The sequence below is a fragment of the Pollicipes pollicipes genome, unplaced genomic scaffold (genome assembly GCF_011947565.3).
Source record: "Pollicipes pollicipes isolate AB1234 unplaced genomic scaffold, Ppol_2.1 Scaffold_7262;HRSCAF=8765_pilon_pilon_pilon, whole genome shotgun sequence".
Lineage (NCBI taxonomy): Eukaryota > Metazoa > Arthropoda > Thecostraca > Pollicipedomorpha > Pollicipedidae > Pollicipes > Pollicipes pollicipes.
Window position 1 is genome coordinate 25,002,065 of NW_023597055.1, and position 17,855 is coordinate 25,019,919.

Here is a 17,855-nt window from a genome sequence, read left to right on the forward strand (position 1 = left end):
CAGTGGGGATGGGATGTGTTTATCATTCGTGAACCGAACATGACGCGCATAAGGCGTTATTAGCGCAAAAATGTCTTGCATTTTGATTATATCACATGGCTTATGAGGAAAATAGTACAAGGTTATAAGATATTTTCATATCAAAAATTGCATATAACACCCTATAAATTAAAAAAAATATATTTTATAATATTTTATCTATATAAATATGTAAAAATATTACAACTAACCCACAAGCGCAGTTTTAAAGTATTACCACGTGATATGTAGCTATATACGTTAATTAAATTTTTGGGTTTTTATATCGTAGCGGGCGTTAATCCGGGAGCGTTGTTTGTGTGCTGGTGCCACGGCTGTCGTGTGCCCGTGACAAGAAAAGCGTGAGTTTGCCGCTGCCTTGCCTATCATTTTCGATACAAATTCCACCAAATTTTGCCGTTGAACTGGAATTGTGCGACCGAATGGTAGGGTTCATGGCTCACACAACAAGCACTACTTAGCGTGAGATTTGATCCCAGGAATCCATCCATTCAGAGGATTCGGATTTTTACAAAAATGAAACTTGCTTGTAGGACAACTACTCAGTTACCAACCTTTCATGAGTAGTTGGTTGGAAGTGTATTTATTAACTGGCACATGGTCTGTTGTTTTTTCCTCTTCACACTTTTGAGTTTGTAAGAGGGATTTGTTGAACAAGTGACAAATTATTTGAAAACAGTATGCCAATCCCCATGGTACAGTTAGAGTTAAGCCAGTTTTCAGGTGAAGCCAAGGATGTAAATACTGTGATTAAAAAGACACTGTTTCATGAACTTGCCCTAGAACTGATCCAGACCTGTGCAGATCAATCTGTAGCTGATGGATACCATACATCATATTGTAATCTGACCTGTCATGTGTTTCTTGCTTTCAAGAGAATGTTTTGCATCTTGCAACACACCCTGGGAGGAGATGAGGCAGCAGGTGGCAGGGCCGGATTAAAAATGCTTTGTGGGTGTGGAGTACTTCTGTTGTGGGCTCTAAAATACTGAAAGTTATCCTGATTTTCAAAAGCTGGTTGAACTTCACTTTCCTGTACTGTGCAGGGTACTTTTAAACAAACATGTCCTGGTGAGAGGTGCTTAGATGGCATTCAAAGCTCATAGCCATGTATTTTTTCTAAACATGGGCTATCTAGGGAACAGTACCCAGTGAACCCCCTTGAATATACCTTGTTAAGTGATGCTGCACTATAACATAACTCAGATCAGGACCATATATCATCACAGTCAAGCAGCCCAAGGAAGATTGGTACCTCCAGAAGGTGAGGGGGCTCCAGGTACAGACACATGACAGGGCTGGCTTAGAGGGCCTGGGCCTCTTTGACACCCATGATGGGCACCCTTTTATACCATGAAGATGCATCTGCTGCATGCAATTAAAATGAAAAAGACATAAGTAGAGCAGCACAACTTAACCCAGGCAAACAGGTGATGTGGGCAAAACCTGTACTCTAGGCCAGTTGAAACACAAGGCATCTCAGCTCCAAACCCACATAATTACCATACTATCCATCTATAGGGCTTCAAGCCTAGATGAAGGGGCAGCCAGATGTCAAGCAGAATGTTCACCAGGTTTAGCAGGGGACACTCAAATATCCGGAGGACTGTCCCAAGCTGAAGGGTTGAGGCTCAACCTCAAGGCTAAAGGTAGATGGCAGGCTGCAATCAAATGGCCAAGCACAGGTACACCCCATGTTTAAGTAAAAAGGCACCTCTAATTTCATGTGAAGCAAAGCCTATTGATGGATGTAGCTGAGCACAGCAAACTGAGATGGAGGGACTTGCCAAGCCTCCAGGCTCGTAGAAGCCCGAGCCAAGTGGCAGGTGCTGCAAACCCTAGCAGAGAGCCAGAGAGTTTGGGTCCAGGTGTAAAGGCCCAGGTGTGCCCCTAAACATGGGTAGAGGAGAACTTTTACTTTTCCTTCAAAGCCCACTTACAAAAAGAAGCATGTCCCACTGTCCCAGGTGGTGAATGCCAGACAAACATGGGCAGGGAGGTGCCCAGGCTTGTGTGAGAATGTGCCCAGGCCGTAGCAGGTGGATGCTCAAAAGGTTGAGAAGATGGTTAAGAAGATAGAGAAGTCACACAGAGTCTGGTTGGTCCCTCCCTGGGTGTGAATTTGCTTGCTGAATTTGCTGTCACATCACATCACAGTTTTTTCTTAGAACATTTGTTATGCCCTACTTATGATGCAAACAATCAAACAACTGAATGATGCATGCAACCAAAGCCATAGTTATGCATGCACTACATGCATTTCAGAGGTTTCAGTTTTTTGCACCCTTGTAGGGAAGTCTTGGCCGCACGTTTGCCCCCCAGGTGGCACTCGTGCACGCACAGTGGCTCTTCTGATTCCTCTGGCCCCGTGAACCAGAGGACTGCTCCAGAGATTTGGAGCAAGATGGTGCCTTTGGGAAATGCCACGGGAGCGGGAGCACTAGGTGTATTTAAAGGCAGACCATGCCCCTGAGCCGACACCGCAAGCCCTGGTTGTCACAGCGGTAATCCCGTGGCAGGGCGATCACTCCCCAGCTGCTGCCATCTCCTGGCTGGGAGCCGGTCTGTGAAAAGCCTCCCAAAGGCAGGCTTTAACCGAGACCTCCCACCCACGCTGGCATGCACATGAACCAACCGAAACGGTTAAAAACATCACATGTCACACGAACACGTCACAGCTTAATCACGGTCTGATCTGATCTGATCTGAATCATGGTCTGAAATCGCTTGAAGTGTTGACTTTCAACATGAAATTCTGCTGTACTGCTGGCTGTGATGTTTTCCTGAGCCAGTTGTGTGACATTTCCTTCATGCTTCCATACCTTAATTCCACCTGTTTGTTGACTTTGCGTTCGGTATATGTATGTGTGTGTGTTTGATACCTTTACTCCCCATGCGCGTCTCCCTCCGCACGTCACGGGTCATTAGTATGTCCATGAGGGCTTCAGCCTTTCCTCGGGGCAGACGTACGATGCAAAATAGATACAATAGCAAACAAATAGATGAGGAAACCCAGATGCCAAGTGTAGGGTCTTATCAAACACAAGTACAGAGGCGCTGCAATGTGGCGAGCGGTGCCCAGCTCAAGGGCAGACCGAACATGAGCAGGAACAGGGCTCCAAAGATAAATGCACAAAAGCAAGGTTAAACGAAGTCCCAAGCCGGTTTTATCGGAAGTCCGGGTCGGGGTGATGTCCAACGGTGATCATGTTCCAGATGTCCGCGGAGGGGATGCGTGTGGCTGCTGAAGATCTTGCATCTGAACTTGTGCTCAATATTAAAGAAGAGTCTGAAAAGTGCCGAGGCGCGACGAATCCATGTTTTTGCTGTTCCTCCGTGGTGGAGGATCCTGCTAATGTCGTTTCTGAACTGATCTTGGATGGGTCAGGCGATGCCATGCTTGATGTCCTCAAGGTGAGAGCATATCATTTGTGGATGGCTAATGCATGTTCTTACTGTGCTGTTGGCTTTTTGGTACATGACCAACCATGATCAGATAGTTGTGTTCACCAATAATCCTGTACCGCTGTCCCATAGCGGTGTAATCGCGGAGAGTCACTTTGGGCCTCTAAATTAATGAAAACTATCTTTGTGAGCATGAGGATCTACTCCAGTCAAAAATCGTGTGATTTGTAGGCGAAATTTAGTCAATTAATTGGCTGGAATCCTTGGTAAGTCCACTTGCATTAAGTCCACTTTTGGTAAGTCCACTTGCACATAGGTACCAGCGAGCATTTCATTTATTTAAGTTTCTGTGTCCAGGGAGTGCATCGCAAGCCTTGTTGCTGACTTAGTATCCAAATGGCTGTTGTGCACGCGTGTAAAGGCGCCATTAGAACAGGGCTTTCCCAACTGGTGTCACCGGAATAGGCCCGGCCGAAATCCGGCGTGGCATTGCGCCACTTGTCGGGTGTTGGGGTCAGCGTTGACTCGCGATTGCGCCCTGCCGCCTGACATTGGAGTGATAATCGGCCCCATGCACCTCGAGTCGGAGCCGCGGCTGACTCCGTTGGAGCAAAATCAGGCATGAGTGCGCGCAGTCCAGACATGCTGACTACGCAGTCTGGCATGCGCACTTATGCCAGACATACGGACATCTACGCAGTCTGACGTGCGCACGTATGCCATGACATGACATATGTACATCTACGCAGTTCAGACACGCAGACTGCGTTGTCTGGCATACGTACGTCCGCAGCCTTCGTGCACCAGTTGTTAGGCGTTCTTGCTGTTCACACACTAGTTGTTCACTTCTGACGGCATATGTCATGCATTATGTGGATATTAATATTTGCTTGCTGTGGCTTTACTGCTCATGTGTCCATGCATCCCAAACAGAAGATAAAGTTCGTGGAGCAATGCCCCCTCCCCCGCCCGTCCCACCCCATCTGTGGTGCTGGCCAGGACCTGCTGGGGATATCGGAGGTGCGGGAGGCAGCTCGCCTCTGCCGCACGTGCGTCAGCAAGCTGTACAGCTACTGTCAGATGTCGTCAGCCGTCTCTCAGATGCGGCGTGACATGCGGATCGTCTTCGCCAAGGCGTCGGCCGCTTTTGCAAAGGTAGTGTGCTCTCTGCATTGGCTGATGTATCTGCTGACGTGACGTGGATTACGGCTCGGTTGAGTCAGGCCGATGTGCAGGACCGATACCTCTGCTGGCAAAGGCACATGTCCGTAATGATCTTTAAATGCTGTATAGGGTGCTTGACGTAAAGTGTGCAACCTTTTTACACACCTTCTCTCTCTCCTAACGCTCTCGCCCATTCATTTACGCGTTCTTGGACGTCGTGTCAGCTCATAAGCACTTAGCATTATGCATACAATTAGCAGTCGTAAGGTTAAATTATCTGGCAAACAGTCATCCCAATGTGACGAGAACACCCCATTGTCAGCAAGACCGAAGGTCACGTTTAAAAGCGGATGTCACATTATGGGGAATATCCCCGGAAAAAGAAGAGCTGGCTTTAAATCGCCCGTGTCGCGTTACCTGACATGCATGGACGGAGCCGCGTTCTCTAACCTCTCACTGTTTGCTGCCAGACGCGGGCGGAGGAGGCGCTCCGCCAGCCGGGTGGCTCTCCGCCGCCGGCCGGGGAGGACTCCCCGCCTCCCCGGCAGGAGGAGCGGGCGCCGCGGGAGGCGGCTCGTCCCGAGCTGAACATCAGTATTCGGGTAGTGGAGGAGCAAACAGCGGCGTCCAGCCCGTCGGTGGGTCCGCCCGCCTGCCCCGATCGTGGCGGCCTCGGAAAATGACACCCAACTTGGACTAACGCTCCACGGTCTTTTTCATATTTTGTGTTAATATTTTGCGCTCGAATGTATGGAGTTCCTACATTCGAACGATTCTGGAAAACCCTGTCATTTACATACGCCGTGGTCTTGAATGTTCCAATTCCGAAATTTTATCGGGCGGAGGGAGGCTGAAGTTCTCCGTCCATTACTGCGTCCGGGCCTGCGTGGGGTTGTAAAACATTCCTTCCGCCGTGTGTGCTGTTTGAACGACCGCTTGGCTGCGCCCCCCCCCCCCCTCCCCCACACACAAACAACACACACGCATACACTGGTTCGGTCAAGCCGTGTATGTGTCTTCGGGTCCTGAGTCTCGTGGTGTTGACGGCGGCCAGCGGCTCCCATTGGGGTTCAGGGTCGCACCTGTCCTCCCGCCCCGCTGGTGTCCTCTGAGGGTGAGCTCATCTATTCGGTCAGCGCTGAGCCCCCCCCCCCCCCCCCCCTCCTCCGCACACCATCTTGGTGAAACGTCCTCGGGGGAGGAGCCTCACCACTGGCTGGACAGTTCCCCGTAGTTTGTCCGGCACCGACTGGTAAGCCAGGGATAATCCTTCCTCGCCCCTCCCCTGCATCGTTAAAATATACCGTTTTCGCGAGGGACGAATCCCCTCAGGAGGTATCCAGTCGCGATCCACCTATTCACCACTTCCATGGTCCTCCTGCCGTGGCACCATCCGTGACCGTTCTCTCCAGCCGTGACGATCGCCGCGGTCGTCGTTCCCGCCGTGACGCCGGCCGTGATCGTCCTCCTCGTCGTGACGCCGGCCGTGATCGTCCTCCTCGCCGTGACACCGTCTGTGACCGTCCTCGTCCGCCGTGACATGGGCCGTGACCGCCTTCCCCCGCCGTGACACGGGCCGTGACAGTCTTCCCCCGCCGTGACACGGGCCGTAACCGTCTTCCCCCGCCGTGACACGGGCCGTGACCGTCTTCCCCCGCCGTGACACGGGCCGTGACCTTCCTCCCCCGCCGTGACACGGGCCGTGACAGTCTTCCCCCGCCGTGACACGGGCCGTGACCTTCCTCCCCCGCCGTGACACGGGCCGTGACCTTCCTCCCCCGCCGTGACACGGGCCGTGACCGTCTTCCCCCGCCGTGACACGGGCCGTGACCTTCCTCCCCCGCCGTGACACGGGCCGTGACCTTCCTCCCCCGCCGTGACACGGGCCGTGACCGTCTTCCCCCGCCGTGACACGGGCCGTGACAGTCTTCCCCCGCCGTGACACGGGCCGTAACCGTCTTCCCCCGCCGTGACACGGGCCGTGACCGTCTTCCCCCGCCGTGACACGGGCCGTGACAGTCTTCCCCCGCCGTGACACGGGCCGTGACCGTCTTCCCCCGCCGTGACATGGGCCGTAACCGTCTTCCCCCGCCGTGACCGTCTTCCCCCGCCGTGACACGGGCCGTGACAGTCTTCCCCCGCCGTGACACGGGCCGTGACCGTCTTCCCCCGCCGTGACATGGGCCGTAACCGTCTTCCCCCGCCGTGACACGGGCCGTGACCGTCTTCCCCGCCGTGACACGGGCCGTGACCTTCCTCCCCCGCCGTGACACGGGCCGTGACCGTCTTCCCCCGCCGTGACACGGGCCGTGACCGGCTTCCCCCGCCGTGACACGGGCCGTGACCGGCTTCCCCCGCCGTGACACGGGCCGTGACCGGCTTCCTCTGCCCGTCGCCAGCCGGGCGTAGAGCCTGTGCGGCCGTTCTTCTGCGCCGAGGCCGGCTGCGGCCAGACGTTCGGCAGCGCGCGGCGACTGCAGGAGCACCGGTACCAGCGGCACCGGCCGGTCGGCCTGTCCTGCCCCCAGTGCCCCTGGTGGCCGAGTCAGAGCACGAGCTGCATAGTCATGTGGAGGTGGGCGCGTAGTCGGGCAGCAGGCGACTCTTCCCCGGCGTGCTATGTCTGCTGACGGAGACTCGGCAGCGTCTCGCGACAAGCTGTGATCGTTTTATTATTTTTTCATCACAAGCTGCAATGCAACGCTCGCACCGATCGCCTCGGGAGGGGGGGGGGGGGCGGAGCGGAGCTCTAGCATCCACTGGGTAAGCACCCGGCGGAGTGTGTATGCCAATATATGGACCAGGCCCCGCTCCACTAATGTGCAGGTGCGTGTTTGCTCGTGAGCGAGCGGGGCGTGCCTCTGACGCCATCCGACCACCGCTGGCCTCTTAGGCATAGCCCAGCTCGTTTATTCAGCTTCAGTCACGCGGTAAATGTGGCGAATCTGGTCAATAGTACAAGCGATGTTTCGTTAAAGCAACAAATTAAAATAATGGTAGAGAAGTGGGCACTACGCGGGTGAACCCTCGGGGCTCCTCTGGTGTGTGACCAGAAGGCGGGGTGGCTCGGGACGCACCTAAATACCAAAGCTCGCCGGGTGCTTGTCAATGGACATATTGAAAGCTCCTGGCGCTCACTACCAGGGCACGGGTCTCGTCCTGCGACGCCTGGGCCCGCCTAAACAGCGTGGCCCTGACCCGGGGGAGGGGGCACGTGGGGGGGGGGGGGGGCGGAGTGACGGTGACGGCTCCGTGGTGGCGTCGCCAGTCGGTGCACCGGACGGGCGAGGCCCTGTATGGCTGTGACGAGTGTCAGGAGCGCTTCTACCTGGAGGCCGAGCTTAAGAGGCACCGGCGCACGCTCCACGACGCCAAGCGGTACATCAAGTGCAAACACTGCCGCAAGGTGTTCAGGTGAGCGGAAGGGGCGCCGACGACCACGGACTGGCTTTCTGTGGGATGGCGGTGAGTCTCGCTGTAAGTTACGCGTGACGACCGTAGCACGACATTTTTGCGTGTAGAAATGCTCACACTCTGTTACAGCTGTCACGCTTGACCTTGGTTTGTGGACGTGAATGAATGAACCGTGGAAATGAAACAGCAGTGATCTACCTCCATCTCCAGTCATTTTATTGCTTGAGCCGTCCATTTAGTACAAGTGGAGGAATAACTACGTGCGTTATGTTATTGTTTCGGCCGGCTTTTACCCCGTTTCATTCCAACAATCAGAGTAGCATCTTTGCGCCGGTTAAAACGTAGTTAAAAGCGATTGTGTCGCTCAAGACATCGGGCCTGCCCGTACGCAGCACCGTTCGGCGGCGAGCCCTGTCGTCCCTGCTGGGCGTTTAGAGCGTGCGTGACCCGGCGCTCGCTGGCCGCAGGTCGCGCCTCTCGTACCTGGAGCACCAGGCCCAGCACAGCGGCCAGCGACTGCTGGAGTGTCCGGTCTGCAGCGAGACCTTTAGCCGGCGCGTCTGCTTGGCCGTCCACATGAAGGTGTGCATGATGGTCGTCAGGGTCTGACGGGATGCGGTCAAGGGCTGACTCTCTGGTGGGGTGTGCGCGTCCGAGGACAGGGCAGGAGAGTGACGAGGGCGCTCCTCAGGTCAGCCGCGCTGCAGCTGCCGGCTGTCCTCAGCCGGCATGTCCAATGGGCCCATCGATGACAGCGGTCTTTTTACTATGGTGACCTGCGTCCATTGGTGGTGACCTGTAGGACCTGCGCTTGGCGATGGTGACCTGTAGTGGCCTGCCTGATTGTCGGTCGTGACCCGCAGTGACCTCTGGCCCGTCTCTGGCGCAGGTGCACCGGAAGCACGGCGGTGTGCAGACGTGTGACCTCTGTCAGGAGAGTCGTGACCCGCAGTGACCTCTGGCCCGTCTCTGGCGCAGGTGCACCGGAAGCACGGCGGTGTGCAGACGTGTGACCTCTGTCAGGAGAGTCGTGACCCGCAGTGACCTCTGGCCCGTCTCTGGCGCAGGTGCACCGGAAGCACGGCGGTGTGCAGACGTGTGACCTCTGTCAGGAGAAGTTCTCGACTGTGGGCCGGCTGCGCACACACCAGCAGCGCCAGCACGGCATCGAGCAGCCCTGGCGGTGAGTGAGCCGTCGGGCGCGCGGCTTCGCTCCCAGTCGCCACCGGCCGCGTGCACTTGACCCTCCGTCGTGACCCTTGGGACATCGTGGGACCCTGGAGACTTGTGAGACCCTGAAGACCCGTGAGGGACAGATCCCAGCGTCCCAAGACCCAGCGAGGAGGCCTGTCCACGGGGCCCTTTTCCGGACCCGTAGGATCCTTGGAACACTTTGGGGACAGACACTTACGAGCGCCATGTGACCTTTGTAGTCGGTGCGCCCCAAAGCCCAAATGATCGTCATCGGGAACGGACACTGGTCGCCCTCTCAGCTCTGGATGTTGCCCTGTAGTCCGCGTACCTCATACCCGTCTGTCTGCGGCAGCCCGACAGATGGCGGCCCGACCATGGGGCGCGGGTTTACGGCGCCCCACGTCGTGCCTTGGTTGGCTGCGAACTGATGGTGGTGCGGTGGTGCCATCGTGCCGGCGGCCCGCTGGTCGCTCGGAGGCGGCGCGCGCGCCTGCCGTCGCCGTCGTGCCGGCGGCCCGCTGGTCGCTCGGAGGCGGCGCGCGCGCCTGCCGTCGCCGTCGTGCCGGCGGCCCGCTGGTCGCTCGGAGGCGGCGCGCGCGCCTGCCGTCGCCGTCGTGCCGGCGGCCCGCTGGTCGCTCGGAGGCGGCGCGCGCGCCTGCCGTCGCCGTCGTGCCGGCGGCCCGCTGGTCGCTCGGAGGCGGCGCGCGCGCCTGCCGTCGCCGTCGTGCCGGCGGCCCGCTGGTCGCTCGGAGGCGGCGCGCGCGCCTGCCGTCGCCGTCGTGCCGGCGGGCCCGCTGGTCGCTCGGAGGCGGCGCGCGCGCCTGCCGTCGCCGTCGTGCCGGCGGCCCGCTGGTCGCTCGGAGGCGGCGCGCGCGCCTGCCGTCTCGACGTGACCAGGCGTACCCGCACGGCGCCGAGCTCGCAGTCGGCTGGAGCTGAGCTGATGGAGAGCTGATGGAAAGCTGATGGAGCTGACTCGTTCCCCGGCACCTGCCCGCCGTCAGTCAGGCGTGACTTACGGTGGTGGGACGCACAGGGCCGCGGGCTGGTTACGAGAGTCGGTGATGTTGACGAGCGTCGTTCGTTGCCGGGTGGGCGTTCGAGCTCCCCGAGTCCTGTCATGTCGCCCTGCCGCCAGGTGCGAGTACGAGGGCTGCGAGAGGGCCTTCCGCTCGTGCGCCTCTCTGGAGGTGCACGTCGTCAACCACACGGGTAATCGGCAGTTCTGCTGCGACGTGTGCCAGAAGCGCTTCAGCACCAAACATCGGCTGGCCTCCCACTACCGGCGAGTATGCCTGACGGCGGGCCGGCCGACCGGGCGGGACGGGCGGAGGTAGGGGAGGTGGTGTGTCGATGGCTGGAGCGGGTCGGATCAGCCCCCCCCCCCCCCCCAGCGAGTGGTAGCCGGGGGTAGCTAGTAGCCAGCTGGGCTCCGGAGGGGCCTATCCTCCCCCCCCCTCCCCCCCCCGAGGCAGTGCACAACACCCGTCTGTCACTACGCTGGGGACAAAGACGTGAAAAGGAGTGGCTCGTGGGCGTTTGGAGGAGCTTGCTGTCACTTCGTCAAAGCTGTAGATGGCGGTTAGTCGAGATCTTTCGCTGGCGCGTGCCAGTGTGGCCAGCCTCGCCGGCAGACCTGCCCGGAATGGCAGGCGGGGGGGGGGGGGGAGGGGATTTCTCTGTGACCCGTCGCACAGCTCACCCGCGCGCCTGGCGGGTGGCGACGGTACAGCTTGGGCGAGCCAGCACTGCGGCGGGCGTCTGCGCCGGTCTGCCGAGCCGGGCCAGAGACAGAGTTCTCCCCCGCCCCGCCGCCCCTTCCGGCGCCGGTGTGTCTCGTCCGTCCAGGGCGGGCGCCGCCAAACGCCACCACTGGATTGACGGGGCTTGGCCCGGATTGGCTGGCGCTGCCGGCGTCAGCACCGGCCCTGGCAACGCCAGCGAGGGGTTCGATGCTCCTCCTGGGTCTGCCTCGAAGCGGAGGAGGGCGCGTGCTCGTCATTGTGCTGTATGTGTAGTGCGGCGCCTGCGTCGTCCCAGCTGCCGCGCTGGCCTGGCGTCGTCCTGATGTGCGCTGATGAGAGCGCTGCTCGTGTGACCCAGGATCCACACGGGGGAGAGGCCGTTCCAGTGTGACCTGTGCGGACGACAGTTCACCCACAAGTCCAACTTGTACCAACATACGACCCTCGCGCACAAAACGGTAAGCTCTCGGACCATTGGGCGACGGGGAAGGGAGACGACGCTGGGTCGGGTGGTCAAAACACGCGCTGTTTGTTTTTGTGGTATCGCTGAGGTGCTGCAGAAATTCTGCTGGACCACATTCGCTGGCGCCGCCCAGCTGCTACAGCTACTCGCCCTTGTTTAATCCACTCGGTCTTTGAATAGGGAGCCACCATGACTCTCCCTTAATTACACCATCGTGACAGTCTTGCAGACAGCAGTTAACCCACGATGGTTTAAGCGTTAATAACCCATGACGGGTTGTTTTTCTCACAGGACACCCACCGCCCTCAGTTTTCTTTACAGGTGACGGCACATTGTATCTGTCACGTTGTGTGCACTTTGTGCCGGACATGCCGCATTTCTGAAGGGAGGACAGATGGTCACATCTGGACAGGCTGTGTCAGCTGTAGCGTGACATGCTCCCCTGACACCCGGACCTCACCTGTATCACTCGCGAGGAGCTGCCAACATGTGACGACAGTGCCAGCGGATTGTTCACGACCTGAGGTGCACGTATATGAGCATTTGCCTCCAGCTCGGACCACCACGGCCGCCGTCGGGGACGGCGTCTGGTGATAGCCGCCTCCATCCTCGCGCCCCGACCTGTCCCCCGACCTGACTCCAGATCTGGCCCAGGATCTGACCCCAGATCAGACCCCTGAACTGACCCCTGACCTATCCGACCCCTGGCCTCACTACTGACCGGATCCCTTATATGACGCCTTGCCTCAACCCTGATCTGACCCCTGATCTGACCCATGATCTGACCCCTAACCTGACCCCTGACCTGGCCCCTGATCTGACCCCCTACCTGCCCCCACGGCCGCCAGGAGCGGAACCACAAGTGTGTCGACTGTGGCAAGGCGTTCCGGCGCGCGCGCGAGCTGGAGACACACCGGGCGTCGGCGCACGCGGCGTCGGAGGGCGAGCGGCCGGCCGGCGCGCCGCGCTCGGTCGCCGCCTCCCCGGCCTCCGGCAAGCAGTACAAGTGCGCCATCTGCCAGCGCGGATTCCTCCGGCTGGACAACCTCAGGTGAGCGGCTCAGCTGGGCTGAGCAGCCCCGGCGGGGGCCGGGCGGAGCGGGACAACCTCAGGTGAGAGGCTCAGGTGGGCTGAGCAGCCCCGGCGGGGGCCGGGCGGAGCGGGACAAACCCCAGGTGAGAGGCTCAGATGGGCTGAGCAGCCCCGGCGGGGGCCGAGCGGAGCGGGGCAACCTCAGGTGAGAGGCTCAGATGGGCTGAGCAGCCCCGGCGGGGGCCGAGCGGAGCGGGACAACCTCAGGTGAGCGGCTCAGGTGGGCTGAGCAGCCCCGGCGGGGGCCGAGCGGAGCGGGACAACCTCAGGTGAGCGGCTCAGGTGGGCTGAGCAGCCCCGGCGGGGGCCGAGCGGAGCGGGACAACCTCAGGTGAGAGGCTCAGGTGCGGCCGACCAGCCCCGGCGGGGGCCGGGCGGTGCGGGACGGCCGCGAGTGAGAGGCTCAGGTGCGGCCGAACAGCCCCGGCGGGGGCCGGGCGGGGCGGGACGGCCGCGGGCTGTCTGATTCGGGCTGGGTAAGGGCAGGTGAGGTCTGGCTGATGCCGGACAGCTTCAGGCGATACTTATCGCGGTCTGAACGAGCTCCGGGGCGTTCAGACTCGAAACTGGACAAACTCACGTGTGGTTTGACTTGAGCTGGATGACCTATTCTTTTTTCGCTGGGCGCCATCGCACTACGAAGTGTGCCACATGAGGGCCCGATCAGCCGGCTCAGCGACCAGGAAAGTGGGACACCATTGGGCAGTTGCTGTCCAGCATGGAGATGATCGATGTTACCCACACAGGACAGCATAAAACGGATTGGACCACGCTGTAAGACGTCTTGCTATCCTACACGTTCTGGCTCACCTAAGATGCTTGTTCCCCACTTGGAACCAATCAAGTACCTCCTGTCCACATCATTGCTCCCCTGTTCTGTCCTCACCGTTCCTATTCTTCCCATATACCACTGCCTCGCTAGGCTTTACTCGTTCACCCAGCGCGCGGCGACCATCCGAACCCCCTGCCGCCACCGTACCGTCCACGCCACTTCACCGGCCGCCAGCCTGACGCGGCGCTCGCCTGAGTCGGCCGTCCTCCCGCAGGACGCATATGTTCATCCACTCGAAGAAGAAGCCGTTTGAGTGCCGACTGTGCGGCTTGGGCTTCCTGCGTCGGCCGCCGCTGCTGCAGCACATGCAGGTTACCGGGCACGGCGACCACCGCAACGACTACGTCATCAACGAGGTGAGGCGGCGCGGGGGGGGGGGGCTGGCCGGATCAGGCGCGTGTTGCGCTGCGAGCGGCCAGCTACCGGGCAGGTGGGAGGTCTGGGAGCCTGCGGTGGTTGCGACAGAGGCTGAGATGTCAAAGGGATGTATAGCGTACGTGTGGTTTCTTGATTTTAAAACAGGAGTCAAGACTGGGGTAGTTTGTCCTTCCGCCCCAACCACAGTCGTATCTCTGTCCGCCGGTGTGACTGTGTCTCCCTGCCGGCGTGACTGTGTCTCCCCGCCGGCGTGACTGTGTCTCCCCGCCGGCGTGACTGTGTCTCCCCGCCGGTGTGATTGTGTCTCCCCGCCGGCGTGACTGTGTCTCCCCGCCGGCGTGATTGTGTCTCCCCGCCGGCGTGACTGTGTCTCCCCACCGGCGTGACCGTGTCTCCCCGCCGGTGTGATTGTGTCTCCCCGCCGGCGTGACTGTGTCTCCCCGCCGGCGTGATTGTGTCTCCCCGCCGGCGTGACTGTGTCTCCCCACCGGCGTGACTGTGTCTCCCCGCCGGCGTGATTGTGTCTCCCCGCCGGCGTGACTGTGTCTCCCCGCCGGCGTGACCGTGTCTCCCCACCGGCGTGATCGTGTCTCCTCGCGGCCAGGCCGTGTTCGTGATGGATGCCCCGGCGGAAGAGGCCACCGGCTCAGTTCGCCTCATCGCCGCCGGTCAGCAGCAGGTGAGGGACGGCTCGTTGGACGGTCACCGGTCACCGTCGGTAGAGGGGGAGGGGGAGGGGTCCACTAGAGGTCAGGACTCGACGGGCTGAGGGGTTCGTCGCTGCACTCATCACTTGTCCTTGATCTGAAAGCATTTGCCTTTTAGTGTGTTTCGTTGAAACAGTGGATTCACCTGTAACCCAACAATGAGAAAATAGTGTTAGCAATAACAAATGCACCTTTCCGCATCTTTTGGAAGTTTTTCAATCGACGATGGGCAGAAGGTAGCCTTTGGTTTCTCACTGCCAGTTCACTGTCTGTCTTCCTCAGTTGTTCTCTGTATTGGACTCGTCCGGAGGGGGTCAGTTGGACGGCGCCAGTGGCGGCGTGACGCAGATCATCTTCAAAACGGACTCCCCTCACGCCCAGCTGGACTCGCCGGGCACTGCGCAGCCTCATCTGGCTGACGATAGATGGCAGCAACGGAACGAGCCTGTATCCCAGGGTGATCAGGGTGACGATAGGTGGCAGTAGTGGTCAAACTCACCCTTTTTTCTTTTTTTTGTTGGCAGTGTTTTTAAGGTAAAGGTGGGTTTACCTGGCGGGACTTTCTCTTTTGGTTGGGAGGAGAGCAATATTTTGTGAGCATTGTTGGCAGTAGCAGTGTTATACATTGCGAAGATGAGTGAATGGCATCAATGTTGCAGTGTCGGTTTTGTCAACTGTGTGCTTATCTCAGCGTGTTTATAACGTCGCCTGTTCACAGTTTGGATAAAGTTACGGTCGACGGGCTTAGCCATTTTTTTAACGAAATCTCGCGGAACCATGTATCTAGCGATGTTTAGCCCACTCATCACTTGTATTGCTGTGTGTGTGTGTGTGTGTGTCAATACACCAAAATGTGCGTGATCTATAGTGCATGCATTTTGTCTGATTTCTGGACTTCTCGCGAAGTACACACTCAGCACAGGTGGACGTTTCTCGCTCGTAGTGCAACGCTCTGCATCGTGAGATTCGTAGCAGTTTGAGCACCGGCCTGGCTGGTACATGCCGATACACATGCAGTTCGGCATGGGAGAGCTGTCTGGGACGGGACTGCGGAGCGCAGTGCGAGTCGTGAGGTAGCTGACTCTCCACTCGGCTGGGTGGCGTAATGTCAGTCGGCGCGGCCGGAGAGTGGCGTGGGACAAGTGGGAACCATGTAACCGCGCATGGACGGCTCTGCCGGCGGAAAACCGTCGTAAGACCGGCGCGCGCCGTGTGGCTGGCTGCCTGAGGTGGGGGGGGGGGGGGGGGGGGGGGGGCGAGGCGCTTGTCCACGGTGTGTGTTGTGTGCGTTTGGGACGCCACCGCTGTCAGACCCATGCTTCGCCACGTCGGGGGCACGGCGAACTGGCCAGGTCACTTGCCGAAGGCGCGTCGGCGAACGCCCTTAGTCCCCGGACCGGAGGTGCAGACCCGACGTCTGTCCGTGGTCGTGATCTCATCAGGGTCGCTCGTTGCTTATTCACGACTAGCGTGCCGACGGTCCGTGGCAGTGAACGCGGCGGGCTGGGCGAGGCGCAGGCATTGACACCGTGACCTGCCGCCAGTCTTCACGATGGCCGCGACGAGAAAAATGCTGCAGGTTATGGTCGGCAGTTTCCAGTATTTGCTGTCGGATGGACCTTACGGAATTTTGGCCAAACGTTTGGCGGTTCTCAAAGTCTGGTGTTCAGTCCTTCGCCTAGTTTTGGTGGATCCTGGGCATGTCGTGTCTTCACGCGTGCCCTCAGCCATAAGTTATCCTTCCGAACGCACAAATCCCAAAAGCAAAACAATCGTTTAATGCGTATAGCGTACCGTTGAGGAAAAAGGGGTAGACTGCAGGAAAGGGACTATTCTGTCTGTGTTGCTAGAATGGAAGTACACCGCACGTTTCAGATGTAGTATCCTGTGATTTAACCGGCATTTCTGCCAAACGGGGTTTCAGTATTGCCGGTTACACAGGCCCGTCCCGTGACTCGGTTCGAGCGCCTGCTTTCTTCCGATCCACCCACCCTCAGCGGGGATGGGTGCGAGTCGGTTTCGGTGCTCGCTATTTGCCCTCGATAAGTGTGACGTGTTGCCGGTGGCAGCAGGCGCGCTAAAGGTCAGGTGACGTCAGAGGGCAGGACAAACTGCCGAGCAGTGCGGCACGTTTAATTCTCGTCATCACATTATGCCGCTGACCTGGAATCGCACGATCGAATGGCAGAGGTCAGGGCTCACATCATAAGCGTTGCACCTCTGATTCTAAAAGCCCATCATTTCAAAAAGTGTAGATGGAATCCTTTTGAAAACTGCTCCCAGCCGGCCAGCGTCACGGCTCACAGCTCTGTCCCGCGCGCTTCTCACTGAGTGGTCGCGGATCACTGTCCATATGAAATTCATCAATGCAGAGTCGGCCAGGGCACACTACATCGCCGCATTGTCCACACAGTGGTGTGAGCTCCCATAGAGAGTAGGCCCGCCCGAACATCCGGACTGCCCCGTAAACGAGAGCAGATCTCCCCGTCGACCCGGTCCGCGCGGCCGGCCGAGCGCTGGCCTCTTATTCAGAGGGTCCTCAGACCCGTGACGGGCCGACTCCGCGCGACGGAGCGAGCTCGTCCTGCCGCTGTCCCGTGGCGGAGGAGCCTCCGGCGACCGGCCCGCCAGCGGGAGGCGCCCGAGGAACCACTTGTCACTTCGCTCACCTGCGGCCGGTGCGCGCGCCCGGCGGCCGCGAGTCGGCGCCAAAAATACCCGCGCGCGCGCCGTGCCGGCCGCAGTCCCTGCTCCGGCGCCGGGCGAGCGGACCACGTGCACACGCCGCGCCCGTCGCCGCCGGCTCGCACGCGCGCGCGCTCCCAGCCGCACGTCCGGCGTGGACTCGGTGGACGACGGCGTGGACCGGAGTGGACGTCGGGTGGACGGCGCTGGACTGCGGCGGCGATGCGCGCGGGCGGTGCGGCGCCGCCGCCGGCCGTCGGCCCCCGCCGGCGCCTCTGAGCGCCGGACGGCCACGTCCGGCAGAGGTCACTGACCAGGGCCAGGTCCGGCCGTCGCGGCCGGCAGCTGCTTAGACTGGGGACGCCGGGAGCGAAATGCGGGGTCACGATGCCGATTGGTGCCGTAGATGAGGCCGTCGCCCGACCACGAAGCCAGGTGCACTGCAAACATTGCCAAGGTAGGTCCGACGGTGGCGGCCGGGGTGCGTGGCCGGGTCACGCCCGGGGTGTGACGGAAGTGCGTGTCTCAGCAGCGGGGGTGACAGTGCTGACAGAGGCTGGTGGATGAGCTGCCACAGCAGGTCTGGCGTTGGTGATGGCGCCGCACAGGATCTTGTTGGTTATCAGGTGACTTTGAGGCTCGCAGGGTTTTCGTTATGCTTTGCTTTGCGCTGTTCGAAATATTTGCAACCAGTTCAACACACGAGCCTGTGTGTGGATGAAGGGGGATCATGATT

The 17,855-nt window shown here is 59.5% G+C and overlaps 1 protein-coding gene and 1 long non-coding RNA gene across 2 annotated transcripts; both read left to right on the forward strand.

Moving 5' to 3' along the window:
• The first annotated feature begins 303 nt into the window (after positions 1-303).
• On the forward strand, positions 304-5,118 carry LOC119113840 (uncharacterized). The gene is made up of 4 exons (XR_005095977.1): positions 304-380; positions 3,256-3,453; positions 4,444-4,599; positions 5,079-5,118. It is a non-coding gene; the product is annotated as an uncharacterized LOC119113840 (long non-coding RNA).
• Positions 5,119-5,145: 27 nt separating this feature from the next.
• Positions 5,146-15,287, forward strand: LOC119113841 (zinc finger protein 239). The gene is made up of 10 exons (XM_037238067.1): positions 5,146-5,246; positions 7,877-8,022; positions 8,490-8,604; positions 9,090-9,205; positions 10,355-10,501; positions 11,320-11,419; positions 12,273-12,475; positions 13,564-13,705; positions 14,332-14,406; positions 14,717-15,287. The coding sequence occupies exons 3-10, from the start codon at positions 8,599-8,601 to the stop codon at positions 14,918-14,920; spliced, it is 993 nt and encodes a 330-aa protein (XP_037093962.1). The 5' UTR covers positions 5,146-5,246; positions 7,877-8,022; positions 8,490-8,598; the 3' UTR covers positions 14,921-15,287.
• The last annotated feature ends 2,568 nt before the right edge of the window (positions 15,288-17,855 follow it).